At 52.2% G+C, this 23761-nt stretch overlaps 1 protein-coding gene across 5 annotated transcripts; it reads left to right on the top strand.

Moving 5' to 3' along the window:
* The first annotated feature begins 491 nt into the window (after positions 1 to 491).
* On the top strand, positions 492 to 21883 carry LIG3 (DNA ligase 3). Of its 5 annotated transcripts, none has more exons than XM_019423928.2 (20): positions 492 to 620; positions 2695 to 3248; positions 6680 to 6823; positions 8640 to 8837; positions 9818 to 9969; positions 10663 to 10829; positions 10942 to 11019; positions 11484 to 11652; positions 13111 to 13266; positions 15014 to 15145; positions 15537 to 15616; positions 15955 to 16042; positions 16414 to 16491; positions 16818 to 16941; positions 17548 to 17690; positions 18037 to 18111; positions 18524 to 18670; positions 19318 to 19510; positions 19894 to 19976; positions 21093 to 21883. In XM_019423928.2, exons 2-20 carry the CDS (start codon positions 2699 to 2701, stop codon positions 21324 to 21326), a joined length of 2991 nt encoding a protein of 996 aa, XP_019279473.2. In that variant the 5' UTR covers positions 492 to 620; positions 2695 to 2698; the 3' UTR covers positions 21327 to 21883. The 5 variants fall into 5 exon arrangements, with proteins under 5 accessions (XP_019279473.2, XP_019279475.2, XP_019279476.2 ...); XM_019423930.2 differs by having other exon boundaries at positions 606 to 624; XM_019423931.2 differs by lacking the exons at positions 492 to 620; positions 21093 to 21883 and adding exons at positions 759 to 1476; positions 20157 to 20314.
* Positions 21884 to 23761: the final 1878 nt, after the last annotated feature.

Here is a 23761-nt window from a genome sequence, read left to right as displayed (position 1 = left end):
ACACAAGGGATTACTCTCCCCAACACTCCTTTACACTTTTAATGTGTGTCCACGTATCTAGTGCTTTTCAACTCAATAGTATTTATTGAATACAACGTGCTAGGGATTGTGCAGGACACAAGACACAGGGAATATAGAAAAATAAATTGAAAAAAAAAAAGGTTGAATGACGCATTCCTTTGCCTTCCCCAAGCTCATTGCAAAACAGTTTCTCAACCATTCGATTTAAGGACTGGAGCATCTCTAACATTATGAACGCATCGGGGCGGGGGGGGGGGGGGGGGGGGATCCTCTGAAGGTCAGGCCAGGGTGCGACCCCAGCTACCACCATGCCCCCCCCGCCCCCGGCACCTCCACTTTTCCTGACCACCACCGCAGGCGGCGAACCACCCCCAAACCCCAACACCGTTCCCAAAGCCGCACTCGGCGGAACCTGACCACCGCCCACGTGGCAGGCGGGGCGGGGACGCGTAGAGCACCTTGGGCCCGGACCTCTGCGCCTGCGCACTGCGCGGGCTCAAGGACCCGGATTTAAAGAGACAGGCGCTACAACCGTCGTGGCGGCGCGCGGCCTGTGGGCGCCCGGTGCGAGGCCTGCGGTGTGCGCTGGAGCGGGGAAGGTAGGTGCGCGGCGGGCGCGGCGGGGCCGGGCAGCGGGGAGGGAGGCGGCCCGGGGGGCCGGGGGCCCGGGGCTCGGCGCGGCCCGGGAGCCAGCCCCCTCGGCTCCTCCCCCGCCCGCCCGCCGAGCCCCGGGGCACACCCTCCGTGACGTGGCGGCCCCCGGGGAGCCCACGGGGGTTGGACCGTCGTTCCCGGGGACCCCCACGGCTCCGCGCGCGGGAGGGTCCCCCGGGGCCCCCGCGGAACCAAGCTGGCCGCGCCGAGGCCGGTGCGCGTCCGTGCCCGTCCGTGCGTGTCGGGAGGCTTTCTCTGCCGGCCGCGTCCCCTTCCCCAGCCCCGGGCCGTGTCCTCGCGCCCTTGGCCGGTCCGAACCGAGGAACTCCTTCCCCGCTTCCTCCGCGGCCGTCCCCGGGCGTTCGCACCGGCCAGTCGCTCAGCCCACCCCCGCGAAGGCGTCGGGGAAGGCCCCCCGGGAAGAGCGGCTTCGGCGCGCTCGCTTCCCGGCCCGGGCTGCGTTCGGGCCCCAGCCGTTTCATTCTCCACCACGCTGGAGGAAACGCTGCGCGGCGGCCGTTGGGGGCTGCGAGCACACGGGCTTGCTCCGAGCAGCGTGGTGCCTCCTCGTGGCCCAGCTCGCCCTGGGCCTCGGGCCCCGCGGAGGGTGGGGTGCTGCGCCGCGCTCTCCCGTCGGCTCCGTGCGGAGCGAGGGGGCGCGCCTCCCAAACATCCTTCTGAGGACCGCGTGGAAACCTAATTCGGCCTGGGCTCCCCCGATGGGCCTGCCCTGCCCACATAACTCACCTCTGCAGACCTCCTCTCCAAGAGAATGCCCCTTGATGAATCTGCGCACTTTGTGTACGTTTTCAGGGAGTTCAGAGCCCCTTACCCCAGCCCATCCATGGACTCCTTTAAATTTTCCCACTCATCCTGTGGAGTAGGTATTGTTTTCCCTACTTTGGAAAGAACAGAAACTGAGACACCAAGGAGTTAAGGGTTTTCTCAAAAATAATATAGTCACTCAACTGAACAGCCCCAGTCGCACTCCCATCCCTGATCCCGATCCACCTGCCTTCTTTCTCTGCTTCATGTTGCACTACAGGAAGTAAAGCCTGCCTGTCATTGTAAACAGCTAACGTTATTTCCCTTTTGCAAAGCATGTGCGGGCTGGAAAGAATTTCCAGGATATTTAAAATGAGAACAATGAAGATACTTTGGAAAATATGAATATAAAAAGGTGGGGGGATACCAGGTAGACATAATCCCTTGTTTCCGTGCGGGTTGATCTATCAGTTCCTTTGATTCTTGCCATCCGTTGCTTCAACATTCCCTGATTCGAGGTGCTATAAATTATGAACAGGCTGATTGCACAGAGGGAGCCTCTCCTTAAAGAATAAATGCTTCCAATGGGTATTGAACCTGTGCTGTGTGCCCAGCTCTGTTCTTTGGGCCTTCCTCTTAGAATGACAAGTTAGGTACTATCGTTTTCCATATTTACAGTTGAGGACATTGAGGAAGGGAGACGTGAAGTGACCTACCAAGGTCACACAGCTAATGAGCTGGGATATGAACCCAAGCAGTCTGGTTCTAGGCTCTCCACTTAATGGCCTCTCAAAGTAGGTCATCTGATTACATCACAAGTCTATATAGTGAATTATTTTCAGAGGATGGCATATATGTTATGCTTCTTCACATTAAAAACTTCACAAACCTAATGCAGTTCTTCTTGGTGATTAAAAAGAAACTTCAGGATAGCTTGTAATACTTACCAGTCATCATCCATTACGAGTATCGGATGTTGCTGATGGCCTGAGAAAAGCTTTTATGTTATTTGGATTTGATCCCCTTGATTATGATTTACTAGATGTACATGTGTGCATTAGATACTTGAACACCCTTTTGCAAACTGAATTTTCCTGTTTTGAACTTGTCTTCATCCTGTAGGCAAGAAATCTTTAATACTTTGGGAAATGTTTAGTTAGTCAGCATGGACTGTGTTAGGACTCTGGCCTCTGGGGACAGTGGAAGCCTAGCTTCTGGTTTATATGTCACTTTTCCTGCCTCTTTTTCATGCAGCTGTATGACTTTGACTTTCAAGATCCTCTTCCTCCCAACCCTCCGCGCACTCGGGCGAAAAGAACTCTGCCTCTTCGGAGAACAACATCGCTGGCCTGACAGAAGACAGTTCGGCCATTGGTCAGAAACAGAGCTGTTTCATGGGCACGGCCTCCTCCAGAGAAGAAAGGCCGTTCTGTCATCCCAGAAAGGCGGTCTAAGACCACGTGCCACCCGCCTTGTTTTCTTGCCAGGGTCGCATGTGGGACTCTGCAGTGGCCCCTGCGAGATGGCCGAGCAACGGTTCTGTGTGGACTACGCCAAGCGTGGCACGGCCGGCTGCAAAAAGTGCAAGGAAAAGATCGTGAAGGGCGTATGCCGGATCGGCAAAGTGGTGCCCAACCCCTTCTCAGAGTCCGGGGGCGATATGAAAGAGTGGTATCACATTAAATGCATGTTCGAGAAACTGGAGCGGGCCCGGGCCACCACAAAAAAAATTGAGGACCTCACCGAGCTGGAAGGCTGGGAAGAGCTGGAAGATAATGAGAAGGAACAGATAAGCCAGCACATTGCAGGTGGGTGGGGAACCCGTGCTGAGAGAAAGGAGGGGGAGAGTAGGACCCCATTTTTTTTTCCTCCCTGCCTGCCTTCTTTTTTGTTGTGTTTTTTTTTTTTTTTTAACTTTTTGAAAACATTTCCAAACTCACAGAAGAGTTGTGAGGATAAAAAAAGAAAAAAAGAAAGCTCTTATTCCCTTTCCCCAGACATACCTGTTGTTACCATTTCGTTGTCTTTGCGTTATCATTTGTGTTCCTATGCTGTTACTCTCTCTGTCCACGCGCGCAGTTTTCTTCCTGACCCATTTTAGAGTAGGTTGCATACGTTATGGCCTTGGCCTTGAAGTACTTCAGTGTGTATATCTTAAGAATAGGAATATTCTTTTATGTGACCATAACAGTTATCAGCTCCAGTAAATCGATGCCTTATATAATACTTACATCCACCATCTGTGTTCAGTTGTGTCAGTTGGTCAAACAGTATCTTTTATAGCTTTTGTCTCTGGTACAGAATCCCACTCTAGGATCCAGTATTGCATTTTGTTGTCTCTTTGTCCTCCTTAATGTGGAACATTTCAGTAGTCTTTTTTTTTTTTTTTTTTTTAAATGCCGTTGATATTCTTAAAGACTAGAGTACCTACCATCACACCCTCTTATCTTTCAACTTCTTATCCTATGGACTCACAGGTTACTTTTTCCTGGTGGCTTGTAATTTTATTGTATTTTATTAATTTGGTACTTATCCCATAGTTGGCCACTTGGGAAACCCCTTTGAGCTGGTTTCTGTGTCCTAGATGCCTCATCATTTTTTAAAATGTTTTTTAAAAAACTTATTTTTATTTTGAGAGAGAGAATGCACACGGTGGCGGGGGAGGGGCAGAAGGAGAGAGAGAATCTCAGGCAGGTTCCACACTCAGCACAGAGCCCAATGTAGGGCTCGATGCCATGATGCTGGGATCATGACCTGAGCCCAAATCAAGAGCTGGATGCGGGGCGCCTGAGTGGCTCAGTCAGTTGAGCATACGACTTTGGCTCAGGTCATGATCTCACAGTTTGTGAGTCCGAGCCCTGTGTCAGGCTCTGTGGTGACAGCTCGGAGCCTGGATCCTGCTTCAGATTCTGTGTCTCCTTCTCTTTCTTCCCCTCCCCATCTTGTGCTTTGTCTCGGTCTCTCAAAAAATAAATAAATGTAAAAAAAAGTTAAAAAAAAAAAAAGAGTTGGATGCTCAACCGACTGAGCCACCCAGGTGCCCTTTTTTAAAAATATTTTACAAGAGCACACTACATACTGTATGTTAGCCAATTTGACAATAAATTATATTAACAAAATAAAATATTTTAAAGTACTTCCTTAATTTTCTGGCATAATGCTCTTAGGCTTACTTTATTTTTTTATTTTATTTCCTTATTATTTTTAAGGTTTTATTTAATTTTTTTTTTTTTTGGATGTTTATTTTTGAGAGAGACAGAGACAGAATGCAAGTGGGTTGAGGCAGAGAGAGAGGGAAGAACAGAATCTGAAGCAGGCTGCAGATTCCGAGCTGTCAGCACAGAGCCTGATGTGGGGCTCGAACTAAGGAGCTGTGAGATCATGACCTGAGCTGAAGTCGGACGCTCAACCGACTGAGCCACCAGGCGCCTCTTATTTTTGAGATTTTAAAGTAATCTCTACACGCAATGTGGGGCTTGAACTTACAACCCCAAGATCAAGAGTCCCATGCTCTGGGGTGCCTGGGTGGTTCAGTCTGTTGAGTGTCCGACTCTTGATTTTGACTCAGGTCATGATTGCACAGTTCATGAGATCGAGCCTGACATCTGGCTCTGTGCTGACAGTGTGGAGCTTGCTGGGGATTCTCTCTCTGCTCTCTGCCTCTCTTTCTCTCAAAAAAAAAAAAAAAAAAAAAAAAATCACGTGCTCCACTAGACTAACCCCCCCAGGTGCCCTTCTTAGGTTTACCTCATGTGTATCCTACCATAACCCTGGAATCTGCCATTTCTGAAGAGTCCTGGTTCTATTAGTGGGGAATGGCTTTAAAGAACAAAATCTAGATGCTCTGTATCCTTGTTATCATGAAGTATCTTTGCTTTTAAGCTCTTTTAGCAGACAGAACTAGAAAATGTATGTTCATATGCAAAAACGGCTGCATATACATACACAGATACATCTATATGCACACGTACATATTCACATGTGTGCATATTTTAGAAATCTTACACTGGTATTTCCAAATCCATTTAGTCCTTTATGACCTTCCTGTGCTCATATTGACCTTTTTTTTTTTTTTTAACTTTATTTATTTTGAGAGAGAGAGACATAGCGTGCAAGAAGGGGAGGGGCAGAGAGAGAGGGAGAGAGAGAATCCCAAGCAGGTTCGGCGCTGTCCGTGCGGAGCCCCATGTGGAGCTCAAACCCACGAATCATGAGATCATGACCAAAATCAAGAGTCAGACACTTAACTGACTAAGCCACCCAGGCACTCTTCATGTGTTCATTTTTAAAGTAATCCTATCTTCAATTAAGTATAGTTCTGGTCACTGAAGGAGAACTATAGCAGTGGCTCTAAAAATGGGCAAAAAGATTAAAAAAAAAAAAAAATGGGCATCTATCTATCATTGTTCTTGGAGAGGAGAGAAGACTTCCAAGAGAGAAAGCTACTTCACATATACTCCTTTCTCAGGTTCCCCATCCTGTCCTGACTTGGCCATTGGCCTTAGCCTTTGTCACTTCTTAACTAATCTCCTTCAGAGGAAGAGAAATACAAGGTAGAGTCAGATTGTCACACAGCTCAAAAAACTCAGCAGCTGGGGCTTTTCCTGCCTGTGCCAACCTGACCTGCTCTGTTTTCCATCTTCATTTTACTTTCCTGTTCATCTATAAATCAGGGGGCTAATTCCATGGAGCTGAGTCCCCAAGTTTTATCTGTGAAGATGTGCTTTCTGATTTTCCCCAAATCTGGAGATTATTATATATGGGATAAGAAGTAGAGAGTGTTGATGAAAATACAAGTTACTAACAGAGGCAGAGTAATGGGGTCTTTTGTTGCCAGAACCTGCTCCTTCTTCCCCTGCCCCCAGTACTCTGTTACCCACTAGCTTCACTCAAAAAGATCAGTCCAGGGACATCTGGGTGGCTCAGTCCGTTCAGTGTCTGACTCTTGAGTTCAGCTGAGGTCATGATCTCATGGTTTGTGAGTTCGAGTTCCACGTTGGCATGGAGCCTGCTTGGGATTCTCTCCCTCTCCCTCTCTCTCTGCTCCTCCCTCCCTCTGTTTCTCTCAAAATAAATAAATAAACTTGAAACAAAACCAGATCAGTCCACAGCCAACCTTTGTAATGCCATGGTAGTAACTTACCAAGCAAGGCTGTAAGAGCAGTTGTGAGGTTCTTTGGAAGCTTTTCTCAGGGAGTTTTCACTGAAACATATTTTCCCTTCTTTTGGGGTCCTACAGATTTGTCTTCCAAGGCAACAAGCACACCAAAGAAGAAAGCCGTTGTCCAGGCTAAGCTGACAGCCACTGGCCAGGTGACGTCTCCAGTGAAAGGTGCCTCATTTGTCACCAATACCAATCCTCGGAAATTTTCTGGTTTTGCAGGTGAGAGATTAGGGCTGCTTTAGCCATTAGGGTTCTTTTAGTTTGGAATCCTATTTGGGATTCTGGCTAAGAGTGGAAGTTCTGTGCTATCTATCTAGCCTCCTTCATAATTCCCTTTCCTCTGAGCAGAGGCAGGTAATGGCTAATTTTCAGCATTCCAGTTGTATAGCAAGCATTTCTTTGTATATGTGAATCTCTGTGACAGCCTAAAGAGGTTTTGTGTTGGCAGGACTTTTTGCCCTTGAAGTAGTCACCTGGGTCGGATGGAGATGATTATACCCTGCCCTAAAGCTTCCTTGTTTTTTGGTACTGAACGAAGTTTGAGAACTTGCATCCCTAACCTTGCCCAAACCAGAGCTGAAAGTATGGAAGAAGGGAGGTGGCATGTGTGTCCTGTGTAACAGGTAGTACTGGGCTAGGTAGGGACTCTTGCCCATGTAATTTGGTTTGTTCTTCAGTTAACCTTACGAAGTACTTTTACGAGGCCTGTCTTATGAAAGAGAAAGCTGACGTCCAGCGTTCATTATGGAATTAGTATTTACGCTAAAGTCTGTTTAACTCCCAACGCCTGTGCTCTTTTCCCTGCACCCTGCTGCCTCTATCATTTGGAGACATTTCTGTGACTCAGGTAAAGAAAGTAAAGCCAAACACATGGCCTTACAAGTTGTGCGCGGAGGTGGCTTTTTGTGAGTGAAAGAAGCGTAGGCTTGAAGTCAGAAGTCCCAGCATGTGACAGCTCGCTCAGGGGAGCACGTCGCTCTACCTCTGAGCTTCTGTGGCCTCATCTGTGAAGTGGGAACTGTAACACCTGCCTCGTTTACCACCCGGTATTCTCATGAGCGCTAATGGAGAAAAGATTGCAAAAACAGTGCCTGATTCTGTGGGGGTTTTATTGTTTTAAAACTCTGAGGTTTGGTTTTTGTGTGGTGGTAGGCCAGAGACAGAAGTACAGAAGAGTTCAGGTAGCAATAAGGACAGCATGTTTCTGGAAGGGCCCTGGTCCTAGGGAGGGAAATTTGGGAGGAACTGAGAGAAATGGGGTGTTCTAAATTCTCGCATCCTGCTGAACGTCGACACTTTGGAGATTTTGTCCCCTAAAATCCTCTTTAGACTCCGGGTCAGAGATGGGGATGGGTTCATAATTTACAAACCTCAGACAAGAGGAAGCTTATGTCAGCAGTCTGCTTGCTAATGGATCTGCTGCAAGCTTGCAGAACAGAATTTGCTTTGTAAATAGCCACAAGTAAGTAAGAGAGGACCATTTGGGGATGTCTGGAGGAAAGTCTTGCTCATTTAGCCAGATACCTGTTATTTTGGCAAGAAGAAAGAAGTGATGGGCGGGTGGGAGTGGCGAAAGGCTGGAAATGCCTTCTCCCTGGTCTTGGGTTCCTCATCAGTATGAGGAGATTGAACTAGGTAATCTTTAAGGCGTCTTCCAGCCCCAACAGTCTGCGGTAGTGATGATTTCCCACTGACTAATATGTCGCTTGGTTTCTTCTGCTCTCCTCCCTGCTTCTCTGGGGTCAGCTTTACCATTGCTGAGGTCTGCTCTCGGCACAAAGGTGACCTGTTCTGTGCGGCACTCATATAAACACATGCGCGTCAGCTGGGCACCTGCATGGGTGTGAGGCCAGTGTTTCTTTCCCATTAATAGCTGTGATGCCTGTTCTTTACCTGTAAGGTGGGAATAATGATATCCCCCCCACAGGGCTATTTTGGGGGATTAAGTGAAGCTCCAGCAGATGGCTTGTCACTTTCCCTTTCTTCTTTCTCAGCAAGGCCAGTGAATCCTCCCTCATGTTTCTCTCTCCAACAGCCAAGCCCAACAACTCTGGGGAAGCCCGCTCAAGCCCTACCCCTAAGGCAAGCCTGTCCTCAAGCAGATGTGACCCTAAGCACAAGGATTGTCTGCTACGTGAGTTTCGGAAGTTGTGTGCCATGGTGGCTGAAAATCCTAGCTACAACACGAAGACCCAGATCATACAGGACTTCCTTCGGAAAGGTTCAGCAGGAGGTGGGGCCTAGAACATCCTGGATGGGCTTTTCCTTTGAAGAGCTCAGAGTCGTGACTGGTTTCGTGGGCATGTGAACTATACGGTTTCACGGGGGGGAGAGGGGGAGCTTGCTTTCGTGTAATCTTCTGTTAATACCATCTTGAAATTCTTTTTTTTCTTTAGATTTTTCATTTTTAAGTAACCTCTACACCCAACATGGGCTCAAACTCATAACCCTGAGATCAAGAGTTGCATGCTCTACCCACTGAGCCAGCCAGATGCCACTTGAAATTCTTAATAATTTTGAAGAATGAGCCCTGCATTTTTACTTCTTCTTTTTTTTAACGTTTATTTTTGACAGAGAGAGAGAGAGAGAGAGAGAGATCGTGAGCAGGGAGGGGCAGAGAGAGAGGGAGACACAGAATGTGAAGCAGGCTCCAGGCTCCGACCTGTCAGCACAGAGCCCAGTGCAGGGCTCGAACTCACAAGCTATGAGATCATGACCTGAGCTGAAGTCGGATGCTCAACCAGCTGAGCCCCCCCAGCCGCCCCCATTTTTACTTCTTATCAGGCTCCACAGGGAGCACAGCCAGTTGTTGTTGGAGCACAGTGGCGTCACTCTTCTGCTGCCCTTATTTTATCCCCAGAAGGCCGGAAGGACCTATTGCATTTGACCAAGAGGAAAGTTCACTATCCTGCATGTTGGATAAGGTTTTTGTGAACGATTCATCTAACAAATGATCATTGAGCATCTGAATGTGCTCATCACTGGGGACACTAAAGCAAAACAGTAGCTCCTCCCTGTGGGAGTTCATCCGGGGAGGTAGATGCGTAAGCCACGAGCCACCAGATGCGGTAGCCTCTACCTCTGTGATGAAGTACACAGGGTATTGTGGCAGCACAGACAGCGATGTAGACATCTCTTTCAGTTCCTTGAGTTTATGTATGTGTTTGTTTAAGCTCCCATTTCTCAAGAAGGGTTCTATTCTTCTGCCTCCAGATGGTTTCCACGGTGACGTGTACCTAACAGTGAAGCTGCTGCTGCCAGGTGTTATTAAGAGTGTTTACAACTTGAACGATAAGCAGATTGTGAAGCTTTTCAGCCGCATTTTTAACTGCAACCCAGATGATATGGCACGAGACCTAGAGCAGGTCAGAGGAAGGGGAGGGTGGGCGGCGTTCCAGGTGGGGCTCTGCCGAGCCAGGCACCTGCAACCTCTTTTTTCTGGTTGGGGCATATACTGTTTTAGGAAACTGAAACCCATTTGAGCAAGCTTCCTTTTAGAGAGAGCTTCCTTTACTAGAGGCCACAGCCGTTAGTGTCACAAGGTTGAGGACGGAAATTGGACTGCTGACCCCATGAGAGGCCTAGATCTCAGCGACGGGGTTTGAGACTTCCCACTGGCTCTCCTTGGGTTCTCATTCTGGGCCCTCCTTTTTCTTGTTTTTTTTTTCACCGTAACTTGGTATAACATTCAGCTTTTGTTTGTTCACAACTCCAGCTTTGGCAGCATAGAAAGTTTCTAACCGAGCGCTGCCCTTACCTGATGACCATATTTGTTTCTTGGTCCAAATTCTACCAGGAACCCAATTGGCTGCGTCCTGGATTAGTCCCTCCTTGCGTCACTTCTCAGCCAAGGCAGATGGCCAGGTCCTAAGGCGGGTAGAGGTGCCCTTTCCAGGAACTGTGGGTGGGATACAGTCTCCAAGAAGTGACGCCAATATGTGCGAGCTGGGAACAGGAGTGATGATTGAAATCCCTGACTCACCTTTAGTGCTGGGGGTTGGGAGATACGCTCGGCCACTCTGGGGTTGCAGCAGAGCCATTTTGGTTTTTGGAGACAGGGTGACGTGTCAGAGACGATCAGAGTCTTCTTTGAGCAGAGCAAGTCTTTCCCTCCAGCTGCCAAGAGCCTCCTCACCATCCAAGAGGTAGATGCGTTCCTCCTTTGCCTCTCCAAGCTCACCAAGGAGGATGAGCAACAGCAGGCCCTGCAGGACATCGCGTCCAGGTCGGGGGAGCTGCCTCGTGGGGCTGGGCGTGGGGAGATGCGATCGCCAGGAGAGGAGGCTTTGGGGGTCCACAGCTCTGCAGAGACCAAGCTGAATGTGCCTCACCCCTAGGTGTACAGCCAATGACCTTAAGTGCATCATCAGATTGATCAAACATGACCTGAAGATGAACTCAGGTGCAAAACACGTGTAAGTCCCAGCCCCTCTGATGGCCTGAGCTGCCAGCTTCCTTTGTTGCCAGCTGGGGTCAGGGCCTTGGAGTCCTGATCTAGATTTAAATCCTCATTATGCCTTATTCCTTCGTGTGGGACCCATCACTAGACCTAGCTCAGCCTCCGTTTTCTCACGTAAAATGTAAGGATCCCCTTCTCACGCAGTTGTTAAAACGGAAAGTATGGAGCATGTTCAAAAAATAGAATATGAGTTCCTTGTCCGCCCCGGCCCCCTCTTTGCCGTGGCAGCACCCATGGAGGCCCAGTATCTCAAAATGCTGAGTTTTTCAAGAGCTCGTTTTCCTGTGAAAGGCTTTAGACAATAGAGCGTCAGCTTCCCCTCTGTATTGAGATGCTCTCTCTCTGAGAACTGACTGCTATCTAAAGCAGTAAGGTCAGAGACAGTGGGTTTTGTTTCCTTGCTCCCATCTGCCTTGGCAGGTTAGATGCCCTTGACCCCAATGCCTATGAAGCCTTCAAAGCCTCACGCAACCTGCAGGACGTGGTGGAGCGAGTCCTCCGCAATGAGCAGGAGGTGGAGAAGGAGCCAGGCCGGAGACGAGCTCTGAGTGTCCAGGCTTCACTGATGACGCCAGTGCAGCCCATGCTGGTAAGGATGCTGCTCCGGCCCCACGTGCTCCAGATACTCCCCCTCCTTGTGAGATCTGCTAGGGTACGATGCTGGAGGGGTTTGGGGAGGGAACAGTGGAATTGTGGAGGGGTATGTTTCCGCGGGGAATTAGAGGTAACAGAGAAGGCGGCGTGATCTAGCAGAAATACCTGAATTCTAGGCCCGACTCTGCCAGCAAGCTGTAGAATCTTGAATGAGTTACTTGGCCCTTCTTAGTTTTTTCCTTCCCTCACACGAGTGATGTATGAAATCTTCTGAAGCATCTACTTAGAATGGTTTGTCGGTCATCTTTCCTGAAAACAGGTGGATGTATTAAGTAACTCCTGAGAGTCTGTGACCTACCCCAAAGTAGCTCTGAGACTTAGTGCCAGAGCCGAGCTGCTTATGACAGGGTGGCTTGGCCTCATTCTTCTGGAAAGCACAGCTCAAGGAATGAAGACCAGGTGTGACTGAGATCATCTTGAGCCTCTGTTCATTTCACGAGATGTGGGATTTCCTTTCTGGCATTGGTTTTTCTGTGCATCGGGCCCCTCCACATATGCTGCCGGGCCTACTATGCGGTCCCTGGGTTGCTCCAGCCGGTGCAGTGCCTTTTGTGAACCTGCCTTGTGTGTGCTACTAACGCCTGCGCAGAAGTGTTCTCTCCCTCCCGGGAATGTGGGATGGCCAGCTCCAAATTTGAGTTCACCATCCCGGGGACAGGACTCTTGTCACCGGCAGTAGTGGCCTTTCTGACTTTTATAAGAGTTCTCTCCAGAGTCTGTTGTACAACTTGTCACTTATTTGAAGAGTGGCATGGGTTCTGTAGCTTAGTGCTTAACCCCCAGGCTTTGGAGTTGGGGCTAGCTGCAAACACCAGCCCTGCCATTGACCAGCTATATAACTTTAAGTAAGGACTCAACCTCTTTGAACGTCTTGTTTTCTCAACCATGAAGCTAAGACAGCGTCCCTCATGTAAGATAGCACATGGAGGGTGTGGCAGGGCTATGTCTGATCTATACCCGTGAATAGCCCCAGAATGGTAGTCAGTCAGTGTTGTGTGAGGCAGGGTGGCCCTGGTATGTGAAGAAACACTCCTGTGACCTGTCCTGACCCCTGTCCCTGACCGCTGCCGCCCTGCCAGCCCCTGTCAACGTTCTGCATCCCTTATCTTACCTCTGCGTACCTCCTTTGCTGACCGGTGTGTTTAACAATAAGCCAAGACCCTGCAAGATCTTAAATTATTGAGAAGAAAACGAAATGCTGTTTCAGTGGAAGTTTATTACTCTTTTAAAATGAATCACATTCGTAGTCTTCAAAAGGCAAGCTCCATGCCAGCCCTGAGGGCATCCTCCGGTCCTCACTCCCCGGGACCTGGACTCTGGGGCTGTCCCTGCTGAGCAGCCCCCAGTGGGAGAGCACCTGTAAGTCTCCAGGCTTGTCTTTCCTCACCCCAAGGCCGAGGCCTGCAAGTCCATCGAACATGCGATGAAGAAGTGTCCTAACGGCATGTTCTCTGAGATCAAGTATGACGGGGAGCGAGTCCAGGTGCATAAGAACGGAGACCACTTCAGCTACTTCAGCCGCAGCCTCAAGCCCGTTCTGCCTCACAAGGTATAGGTTCCTTCTTTTCTGCCAGGACTTTCTTAACCTTCCCGCCTCTAAGACTCTCAGGGGCAGGGTTCCGTAGTCATTTCAGCTCTGGTACCCAACAGGGGTTTTCTCGTATCTGTTGAATGAACGTGTGTTTGTTTTTGGAGTCTCATAACGAGGGGCTGCCCAGTAGGGACAGCCAAAGAGCCCAGACTTGGGTAAGTCAACAGAGCCCCAGGGGACAGTGATGCTCCCCTTGCCCACTGTGACACTGGGACAGTGAGCTCACCTTGCAAGTGACTTGCAGTGCTTGTCTCTTACGTTTCCATGCCCGTGTGCTTCTCAGAGCTAAATTACAGGTCGGGTACAAAAGGCTGTGGAACTGTCGTTCATGAGTTTGGTAAATATTTATCGAGTGTTTTGTCTGTGCTGAGCACTGTTCTAGGTAGTGGGTGTACAGCAGTAAAAAAATGGGCAAAGGTTCTTGCCCCCTGGAGGCTTACATGTTGATGGAAACAGTCCAGTGGGGACATCTGGGAGCCCAGACTCCTGTCCTTCATTCAGGGGCGTTAAGAACCTCACCCCTCAGTCCTTCTCAGCACCAGGGCCTCTGTGAGCCTTGGGGCTGTCTTCAGGGGAAAGCACCTGGAACATCTGGCCCCAGGAGCTTGTGAGTAGATGGACTTCCTGTCCTTGCTACCCGTTCTCTTCTTGCTCAGACTCCATTTTTCAGAGCTCCGGGGGTGAAGGGGACCTGTTGGGTGGCTCCCGTGCTCCCCTCCCCTTGCCTTCCTGCTAGAGCCCTGAGCCTCGGGCTGTTCATTTCAGATGTCCAGAGGAGAGCTCAGCACTGCCCTCCCTGGGGAGAGGAGCGCAGGCTCACTGGCGTGGTCGGACCCAGTAAAGCCGCCGAGGAACTGTTCCCAGGGAGCAGCTGCTCAGTGGGCACCTCTGTTACCCAGGAAGAAGTTCGAGCCTGGCTTTTCGGAGTGTAGAGCCCTTTCCAAAGCTTCATTCGTTCCTTGTCTCTCCTGTACTTCGGGTTTGTGAAGAGTGGGTTGGGGATTGAAGCAGAGCAGGACAGGTATACAGGCCTCTCCTGTCCCAGCTTCCAGCCCCATAGGTAGCAAGGGCCTGCGTGCCCGGCCCAGGGGAGGAATCGGGCCGCAGTCACGCTCTCTGGACCTCACTGCTGGCATCACTTGGCAGGGGCTAGCAAGGGTGACGGTGGGACTCCTCCCTCTCTGGAACTATCAGAGACTAGGTTTCTACCTCTATCAGGAAAAACTCTAATTCCAAACATCCTTTCTTACTCATTTTGAAGATGGTTGTGGATTTCAAGCTCTCAGAGAAGACCCTCCTGTTTCCTTGCTGCTCCTAAGAGGGTTCATTTCTTCCTTTCCATCCACCTCTTTGTAGCTGACCTGTTCTCCCCACAAGTGTCTGCCTGGCCGCACTCCCTCCTCTCATGTTTGTCCACCCCCACCTGCTCCTGCGCATACTCCACACCCTTTTTCTTCCTTTTTCCTCCAAACTCTCCTCCATGGCTCAGGGGACTCAACCCAGGCCCACCTCTTCCTGGGTCCGAAATACCCATTCCTCTGGTCTCAATGGCTGGTAAGGCTTAGGTCTGTTTTGCACATGAGTTTGGCTCCCCGTGTTGATGTTCTGCATTCCTTGTGGGGCCTGGGTTTTGCTTTCTGGCTCGGATGTAGGTCACTGCTGCCCGTTCCTCTGTCCCTTACCTAAGTCACCCTTTTGCCTCCAGGTGGCCCACTTTAAGGACTATATCCCCCAGGCTTTCCCTGGGGGCCACAGCATGATCTTGGACTCTGAGGTGCTCCTGATCGACACTAAGACAGGCAAACCGTTGCCCTTTGGGACTCTTGGGGTGCACAAGGTACTGGCTCAGGGCCACACATGTGGGAAGGAGCATGTGTGCGCATGTGGACGTGGACGTATGCGTGCTGTTGGTCTGAATGATGGGGAATCTGTCACTCACTCAAGGTTAGGCTTATTCTTTGTTTCTGAACTATTTCTGAATGTAGCCCTGAGTTTAGATGTGTTTTTTGTTTTTTACATAAAAGGAGCTAGTACGGGGAACTTAGAATTGGGTTGATTTCCATTTAGGACCATGTGCTAAGTGCCCTTGTGGCCCAGGGCTTCAGAGCATGTCAAGACTTTTCTGTGCAGTGCTTTAGAGGGTCTCCAGAAGTGGATTGGGACTCCCTATTTTTTCTGCCCTCTTGTTTTTGTCCCTCATGTATCTCCTATCTCATTTTTCTTTACAGAAAGCTGCCTTCCAGGATGCTAAAGTCTGCCTGTTTGTTTTTGATTGTATCTACTTCAATGACATCAGCTTGATGGACAGGTGAGGGAGCTCTTTTTGGCTCCTGAGTAGGGAGGCAAGGGCTCGCTCACCTTGGGAAGGAGGGAGGGGAAGGGGCTGGAGCCTGTGCCTCTTTGTACCCAGAGCTGGGGAGGAGGGAGCTAAGAAGTAGCACACTTGCTACACGCACAGTGCTCCACGAAGCAGAAACGGGACCTGCGAGGGTGAAGTGGCCTTTGTGCCGCAGCTCGGTCACAAGGGAGGCTTTGAGCCATGGCAGTCCCTCTCGCGAAGCAGCAGTTCGTCGCTGAGTCCCTCCCTCCTCAGAATTCCTGATGGGGGTCGGAGGACCCTGACCTCAGCTCTCTCATCCCCCTTAGGCCTCTGTGTGAGCGGCGGAAGTTTCTTCATGATAACATGGTTGAAATTCCCAACCGGATCATGTTCTCAGAAATGAAGCAAGTCACTGTGAGCAAAGACCACACCCCAGACAGCCGCCTAGTGGTTTGAAAGGACACACAGCCCCTGGTCAGATGTGACTGGGAGAACGAGTCTCAGTTGTCTTATGGGGGCTGCCGACGTGTGTATGTCGTCCACTAGTCACCCCCGGGAGGACAGGGCATGAAACACTCTTCTGCGACGGGCTCCCCATGTCTCACAGCCGCAGTAGCTTTCTGGTTGGGAGAATCCCTGCTTTGCAAGACCTTGGTTTGTCGTACTCAAGTCGGGGTATTTCCAGTGGGCCCCGCACTAGCGTGCGAAAGGGAACCACGGCCACCTCCCCGCCACAGCAGTGTCTGTTCTCATGCCAACCTCAGCATCTCTCTGTTATCCTTCAGAAAGCTTCGGACTTGGCCGACATGATAAACCGGGTCATCCGAGAGGGGTTGGAAGGGCTGGTGCTGAAGGACGTGAAGGTGAGCCACTCAGCCACTCACACCCTCCGCCTTCTCTCTCCTGCGGGCTCCCCCACCCACCCGGTCTCTCCAGCCCTGGCCAGCAGAGGGCGGCGTCAGCCTGAGGTGGCCGGGGCTGGCTGCAGCAGGGCCCTTTCCAGGGTCCACACAGCTCCGTTCTGTGTCTAGAGGATGGGTTTGTGTATGTTTCCTGGGCCGTGAGCTGGGGGGTCTTGGCCAGAGCGGGCCGGGCACTGTGGTAGAGCCGAAATGTCAAAGGAAGAGGTAAATCCCACCCTTTTGCGGGTTCCATTCTAGTTTGAATCTCTCTTGCTTTTTCCTCTCAGGGTACATACGAGCCTGGAAAGCGGCACTGGCTGAAAGTCAAGAAAGACTATTTGAACGAGGGGGCCATGGCTGACACAGCTGACCTGGTGGTCCTTGGGGCCTTCTATGGGCAAGGGAGCAAAGGTCAGGGCGGCCTCTGGATGGGACTTCTTTGACAGGCACCACTCAGGGTGTAGGCTGGCCTTTTTGCTGGCTTAATCTACCAGCACGGCCCATCATGATTTCCACGGTTCTGGGATCAAGGGCCCCAGACTGGCCTGTGTCACCTCAGGTGGGGACATCTATGTGAGAGCTATAGACTTGGGCAGGGAGAGGTCAGGCAAGAGTACCCTATGCTACCTGGCATTAAGACGCTCACCATCAACTACTTCCTCGGGGCCTGGCCACTTTCTACTCAGAGAAAAATCTCAAAATCTCCTGACTGGAGGGGAAGCTGGGGTCTGAGGAATGAATCTACTATGTGCCAGACATTGTTCAAGTTGTTTTACTCACCGGAATCTGACAAATTCTCTGTGATTGTCCCTCATTGACTAAAGAGGAAATTGGGGCTCATAAAGGTTTAACTTGTGCGGCTAGTAAGAGGTAGAGGAGGTAGATCCAGGAGGGGCACTCGGCGCTCTGATGCCTGGGCCCAGGGCTTTTCCCTCCAGCAGGCTGCCCCTCACTGGGCACGTGGGGCTGACAGCAACGGCTCCCTCCATCCGCAACTTAACTCACCACCCCCCTCAGGTGGCATGATGTCCATCTTCCTCATGGGCTGCTATGACCCAGGCAGCCAGAAGTGGTGCACGGTCACCAAGTGTTCGGGAGGCCACGATGATGCGACGCTTGCCCGCCTGCAGAAGGAACTGGACATGGTGAAGATCAGTAAGGTGAGGAAGGGACCTGGTCGGCCCGGGCCTCTGGACTGGCCGTCGTCACTGAGACTGGCTGTGCTTGGGGGACTGTGGGGATCGTTGATCTGTCTCCACAGAGAGTTGCTGATTGGCCATGGGAGCAGTATTAGGCCTTCAGAGTCTTTGAGTGCCAACCTTGTGCAGACCGGCCCGCCTGCCCCCTGGGCCACACTCTCTCTGGGCAGGGAGGATCCCCTGGGGTGAGGGTCAGCCTTCTGTGAACAGTCACCTCTTTGCACAAGCCTGTGACCGGGGAGGGGAGTAGCATCTGCTTCTGGTTTTGGCGTGGGAACAGCCCAGCACAGCGTCTTTTGTCTTCCAGGATCCCAGCAAGATACCCAGCTGGCTGAAAATCAACAAGATCTACTACCCGGACTTCATAGTTCCAGACCCAAAGGTATCAGCCCAGTGGCCCAAGGCCCTTCAGCCCACAGAACGAGCTTGCCGATTCCGTAGGGCCACAGAGATGCCGTTTCAACCTCGCGGAGAGCCCACCTGAGGATGGGGGTCTAGACCGGGCAGCCAAGTGGTGGGCCAGTCAGCCCTGAGGAATCCTCAATAGAGGGAGGATGACACTGACCTCCCCTAGACACAGAGGGTTTGCTCGAAGTGACCAGGCCCAGTTCCTTCTGTCCACTGACAGAGAAATTGAGACCCTGGAGGAGAGCCAGAACTTCCCTAGGGTCACATAGCGTCAGCAGCACCTGTTAGCCAGTGCTTTTTGGTTTTAACGGGTCTGTGTTGCTTCTAGCTGGTTGGGAGAGGCTTCCCTGCTTCACCAGCGAGTGACCTGACTTAACTCCTGACAGAAAGCTGCCGTGTGGGAGATCACAGGGGCTGAGTTCTCCAAATCTGAGGCTCACACGGCCGACGGAATCTCCATCCGATTCCCTCGTTGCACCCGGATCCGTGATGATAAGGACTGGAAATCTGCCACTGACCTCCCCAAACTCAAGGTGCCTGCTTACACTGCATGTGTGTCCTCTGCCCTGCTGTCCTGGCCTGGCACCCCAGCTGTCTGGCCCGCTCACATGTTCTCTCTCCCGAGACCAGGAGGGCAGTGGAGGGAGACCACCTGTCACAGGGCCAGGAGCTGCAGCACCCCGAGGGAGAATGCCGTGCTGCTCTCCGGCTTCCTGCTCGGGGGCTGGCCCCAGGCTGTGGTCTATGCTGCTGAGAAGAACCGGGGGACAAAGAACAGTGATTTGTACCGACTCCCTAAGAAACAGGGCCGGAGTTTAGAAAAGCACTGAGGGGCACCTAGGTGGCTCAGTCGGTTGGGCGGTCGACTCTTGATTTTGGCTCAGGTCGTGATCTCTCGGTTCGTGGGATCGGATCCTGCATTGGGCTCTATGCTAACAGCGGGGAGCCTGCTTGGGATTCTCTTTGTCCCTCCCTCACTCTCTAAATAAATAAACTTAAAAACATATACACACACACACACACACACACCAAGAAAGCCAGCTGCTTTTTTCCCTGCCATTTATTTGTCTGTCTCCCCTCTTTGTTCCTTAGCCACACAGACCTAAGACACACCTCAGAGGCCAGTGGCTGGGAAGGGAAGGAAAGGATCACACCTGATATTCTCCGTGCCTCTCCTCAGGAACTGTACCAGCTGTCCAAGGAGAGGGCAGACTTCACTGTGGCGGCCGGAGATGAAGGGAGCTCCACTACTAGGGGCAGCAGCGGAGAGAACGAGGTTACCTCGCGGCCTGCCTCCAGGGCCTCCCCGAAGCAGCCCTCCACCAGTGCCAAGAAGGCAGGAGGGAGGCGGAGCAGCCCCGACAGCCGAGGCGGTGAGGAGGAGGGAGGGGCTGGGGGGATGAGTGTGGTGTGAAGGCAGACATCGAAGGACAGGCACCCGGTCTGACATTCCAGCTCTGAGATCGTGTGATTCTCTGCATCCACCATGGCAGACATTGACCGTGTTCCTGTTGTGTGTCCAGCCGCGGGCCAGAAGCCATTCTCCTGGGCCCCCTCCATCTGCTCAGTAAACCTGAGTGACGGGACCCCAGGAGAGCCCACCTGACCTTTGGATAAGCCCCCTCTGAGCTCCCCTCCTGTCTCAGCCGTGCTCCTAGGAGAGCCAGGGCCTGGCCCTTCTGCATGCTGCCCTGATCTCCAGGGTCCGTCCGCTCTCCTCCCCACCGCCTAGTTCTAACCCCGCGCTCTCCCGCAGGTAGTAAGCCCACAGCGAAGCCTCCCCCTGTGAGAGTGGGAGAGAAGCGGAAGGCTCCCGACGAGCCCCCGGGCCAAGCAAAGGTGAGGGGAAAAATGGCGGGGTACCCGCGGCCGGCTTGGCCCGGGGCTGTGCGTTCCCTACCCTGCACCGGAACACAGAGAGATGAGCGATGTCTGGGGACTGATGGCCAGACACGCACCCCACCCCGCCGCAGCTGCCAGCGCCGCTGCTCCACCCTGTGCCCTCTCGTTGCCTTGCAGAGGCGGCCGGCCAGCCAGCAGAGAGGAAGGAGAGCTGTGCCCGCAGGCAGGAGATAGAACAGCCGGGCCTCGCTGAGAGGCTGCAGGGACCCATCGGGCTGCCGCTCCCAAGTCACAGTTTACATTAAAGAAAGGGGAGGAAGCCCAGTCTGGGTGGAGTGCGGCTGGCCGTGTGAGTCTGTGCTGTCTGTGCTCGGGGCCAGAGCAGACCGAGCCCACAAGGAGCGGAGCGGGGAGAGGGCGCTGGCTTGGTGATTGTCCCCCAGAGAGCCCTTCGCCTTTTGTAGCCCCTTCTCGGTCATTGGTTTGACAACAGCTATTGAGCACCTACTGAGGCCAGTGATTAGGCTGGCCCAGGGGGGACGTGGGAAGTAAACACCCGATCTCTGTACCGTGTGACGGAGGCACACAGTCCTCCCCGCTAGCCAAAACAAGCACCTAAGTTTGGCAAGTCAGGCCCTGAGCCCCGTCCCCGGCAGACGTGTAGAACCGTTCCCGTCTTTTCCCTGCGCGAAGCCCTTGAATCCGTCCACAGCCGAGGAGGGCTCCTGACCCCACAGCCTAGCTAGTTGGGCACCGTGGACTGCTCGATCAGCCGGCATCCCGGAGTCCGAGAGCCACTGGTCCCGCCTGCCGGATGGTTCTCGGACACGTACTTCCCCCTTCTCCAGGTCCCCGCATGGGGACCCACCCTGTCTTCCTCCTTTCCCTCTAGGCAGGGAGGGAGGGGGGTGCTTCCTCTAGAGTGGCTGGAGGACATGGGTTTCAGTGCCTGTTCCTTTTCTCCACTGAACTCTCCATGCTGGTGTCCTGACCACTAGGCTTCATCTCTGGCTCTTGTTGTGTCTCAAGTCCCCTTAGTATCTGGCCTGTGCTCGTCTCTGTGGAGGCCCATTGGCCCCACTGCTGACCGCGCTGACCCCTGTGCGTTTGCAGGTGCTGCTGGACATCTTCACTGGGGTGCGGCTCTACCTGCCACCCTCCACGCCAGACTTCAGCCGTCTCAGACGCTACTTTGTGGCATTCGATGGGGACCTGGTGCAGGAATTTGACATGGCTTCGGCCACGCACGTGCTGGGGAGCAGGGACGAGAACCCTGAGGCCCAGCAGGTCTCCCCGGAGTGGATCTGGGCATGTATCCGGAAACGGAGGCTGGTAGCTCCCTGCTAGGACCGCAGCCTTCCGTCTCCCTTGGCCACACTCTTCCTGCCTCCCCACAGGCCTGTGCTCCTGCTGGGCAGGCAGGCGGCCCCAGGAACCAGGGGAGGTGGGTGGCATTTCTTCTCCAAGCGGTGCATTTTCAGAACACGCCAGCCATGCTTGGTCTCTTCCCGACCAGGATGGACTTGCTGTGGGCACCCCTCCAGGGAAATCACTTTCTCCTGCTGGTTTACATAGATCTTTGAGATCTGGGTGCTGGTTTGGTTCTTTGTTTTCTTTCAAAAGCAGCTTCCCCACGCGCCCCCCCCCCCCCATAAATAAAATCTCTTGCAGTTATCCCTGGCCTTGCCCCCCATCCCCTGTAACTTCCCTAGCGATTAAGGCTATTGAAGGCCGTCCACAAAGCCACTTGCCCCTTTTACTTGCAGGCTCATTTTAAAAGTTGTATTTAAAAGATTGCCTTCGGAAACGCTTCTTATACTTGGCGGAACTTATATTCATCTTGGCCCTTTTTGCCAGGAATGAATCCTTATTTGAAAGAAAACAAAATGAATTTTATGACTTAATTCTCTGTGTTCTCCTCTTCCAGGGTATGGGTCCTGGTTTGAAGGGAGGGCACCAGGATCAGGTAGGAAAATGGGGCCTTTCCACAGAAGCGAGGTTGTGTGAGCTACTCCTCTGGGGGACATAGGGCTCCAGGAGGATCTGCCTCCTCCGAATCTGGAAGCAAGACTGGTTTTGAAAGTCAGAAACCCACCCGAGGACAAAACCTACACAGCGTCCTTACCAAGAAAGGCTCCTGTGCCACTGAGGCTGGTTTCTTTGAATAAAAGGAAAACAATTTAGTGTAGAGGAGTGCTGTTCAGTAGAACTTTCTCTGGCAATAGAAATACCCTGTAAATCTTCACTAGCCAAAATAAATTAGGCACACTTAGCTATGGAGCTCTTGGAATGTGGCTAACACAACTGAGGAACTGAAGTTTTCATTTTAATTCAACTTTAAATGGTCCCATGTGGCTAATAACTACCACATTGGACAGTGCAGGGATGGGCCTGGTTCAGATCCGAGCCGAGACTCCGAGGCTGTGACATCTGAGCCTTGCTTCCTCCCGGAGGAATGAGGAGAGGACTTGTGCCTGTGTCCTTAGGCTGCTGCGAAGAGTAAACAGATCCAGGATAACCTGTGTGAAGCACTCAGCACAGCGCCCAGTCTGCAGTTTTCTGGACCAGGGACTGCACGCGTGCCCACTCCCTGCCTGGGACCTGGGAGAGGGCGCCCCAGCCCCTGACTTCCCAGCTCTGGTCACACCACTCCCACAGCCTCGGGTCTGTGTGTGCAGCTCACGCTCTGGGCTGGCGCAGGTTCATCAGGCTGCCCTCTCCTTACAGACCAGCTTCCACGTTTTCCATTCTGCAGACTCCAGAGAGTGAGTTCTTTTTTTTTGTCTTACTATCAACAGGTCGTCAGGCTTGTTTGTCCATCTCTGAGTTAAGTTCATGAGACTCAACCTCTGGAACATGCTGGAGTGTCTGAGTCTCTAAGATTGAGGACCACTGCCTCCCCCAGACCCCCTCCAGTGTGTTCAACTAAGGTGATATTCCGCTGGGAGGCTGCTTGCCAGTCGGCCTGGAGGCCAGCTCTAACCTCGTCTGGGTGTCTACCTGCTGGTTCAAGTGTGTTGGGAGGAAGGGACAGGAGGGGTTGGTACCACCCTGACTCTAGTCCAGCACACTGGTGTTTCTGAATAGGCACCATTCAGTCTCACATCAGTATTGAGAATAAGACTCTCTTTATTCTGTCCTTTGTGGAGACAAAAGCTGCTGCTCCTTTGAGCGCTGACCTACATAAATTTCCACCCCCTTCTCCAGCCTCCTCGGGCCAAGCAGCCAGACAGGGCAGCAGAACAAAGTGTGCCCCTTGGGATTCTGCCAAAGGACACGGTCACTGCCCTTTGGCCCAGCTGACTTAGACCCAACCTACCTGCCCTTGCCAGTCACTTAGACTCCAGGTGTGCCCTCATGGCAGAGGGGCCCTGCCAGCCACAGGGGATCATCTTAGTAATGAGCCTGGCCCTTTTTGGTCCTTCCCGGTCTTGCTGGGTGTTCTTTCAGTTCGCTGTTCAAGGTACTATGTCTGTTTCCTTCTAGTCTCTCTCCTGCGTGTTTTTTTCTGCCGCTGAGATTATACTGTCTACACAGCTTCGTATTTCCCAGACCCTGGGCAACATCATCTTACACCTCCCCAGCACAGTGCTGGAGGCCTGCCCTCCTTGGAGACTGTTGACATGCTGCTGGTTGGCAGCGGACAGGAGGTTGTCCTGGGTGCTCAGTGGGGTGCTCAGCAAGCTGGTCCCCCAGAATAAGGAGGACAGCTGCAGCTCAGCCTCCGGCCTTTACATCTGCCAGGCAAGATTGCTTCCTCGAGTCCCAGGGTAGATGTGCAT

Source organism: Panthera pardus, unplaced genomic scaffold (genome assembly GCF_024362965.1).
Source record: "Panthera pardus isolate Hobbes unplaced genomic scaffold, ASM2436296v1 HiC_scaffold_3, whole genome shotgun sequence".
Classification (NCBI taxonomy): Eukaryota; Metazoa; Chordata; class Mammalia; order Carnivora; family Felidae; genus Panthera; species Panthera pardus.
This window is presented reverse-complemented; position numbering and strand designations above follow the sequence as displayed.

Excerpts from the sequence above, each read along its gene's own strand:
- LIG3 (XM_019423927.2), top strand. The coding sequence starts at position 1,448 with ATGCCCCTTGATGAATCTGCGCACTTTGT. Across the intron at positions 15,146-15,536 it reads GGACTCTTGGGGTGCACAAG|AAAGCTGCCTTCCAGGATGC; the intron begins GTACTGGCTCAG and ends TTTTCTTTACAG. Across the intron at positions 17,691-18,036 it reads ACATGGTGAAGATCAGTAAG|GATCCCAGCAAGATACCCAG; the intron begins GTGAGGAAGGGA and ends TTTGTCTTCCAG.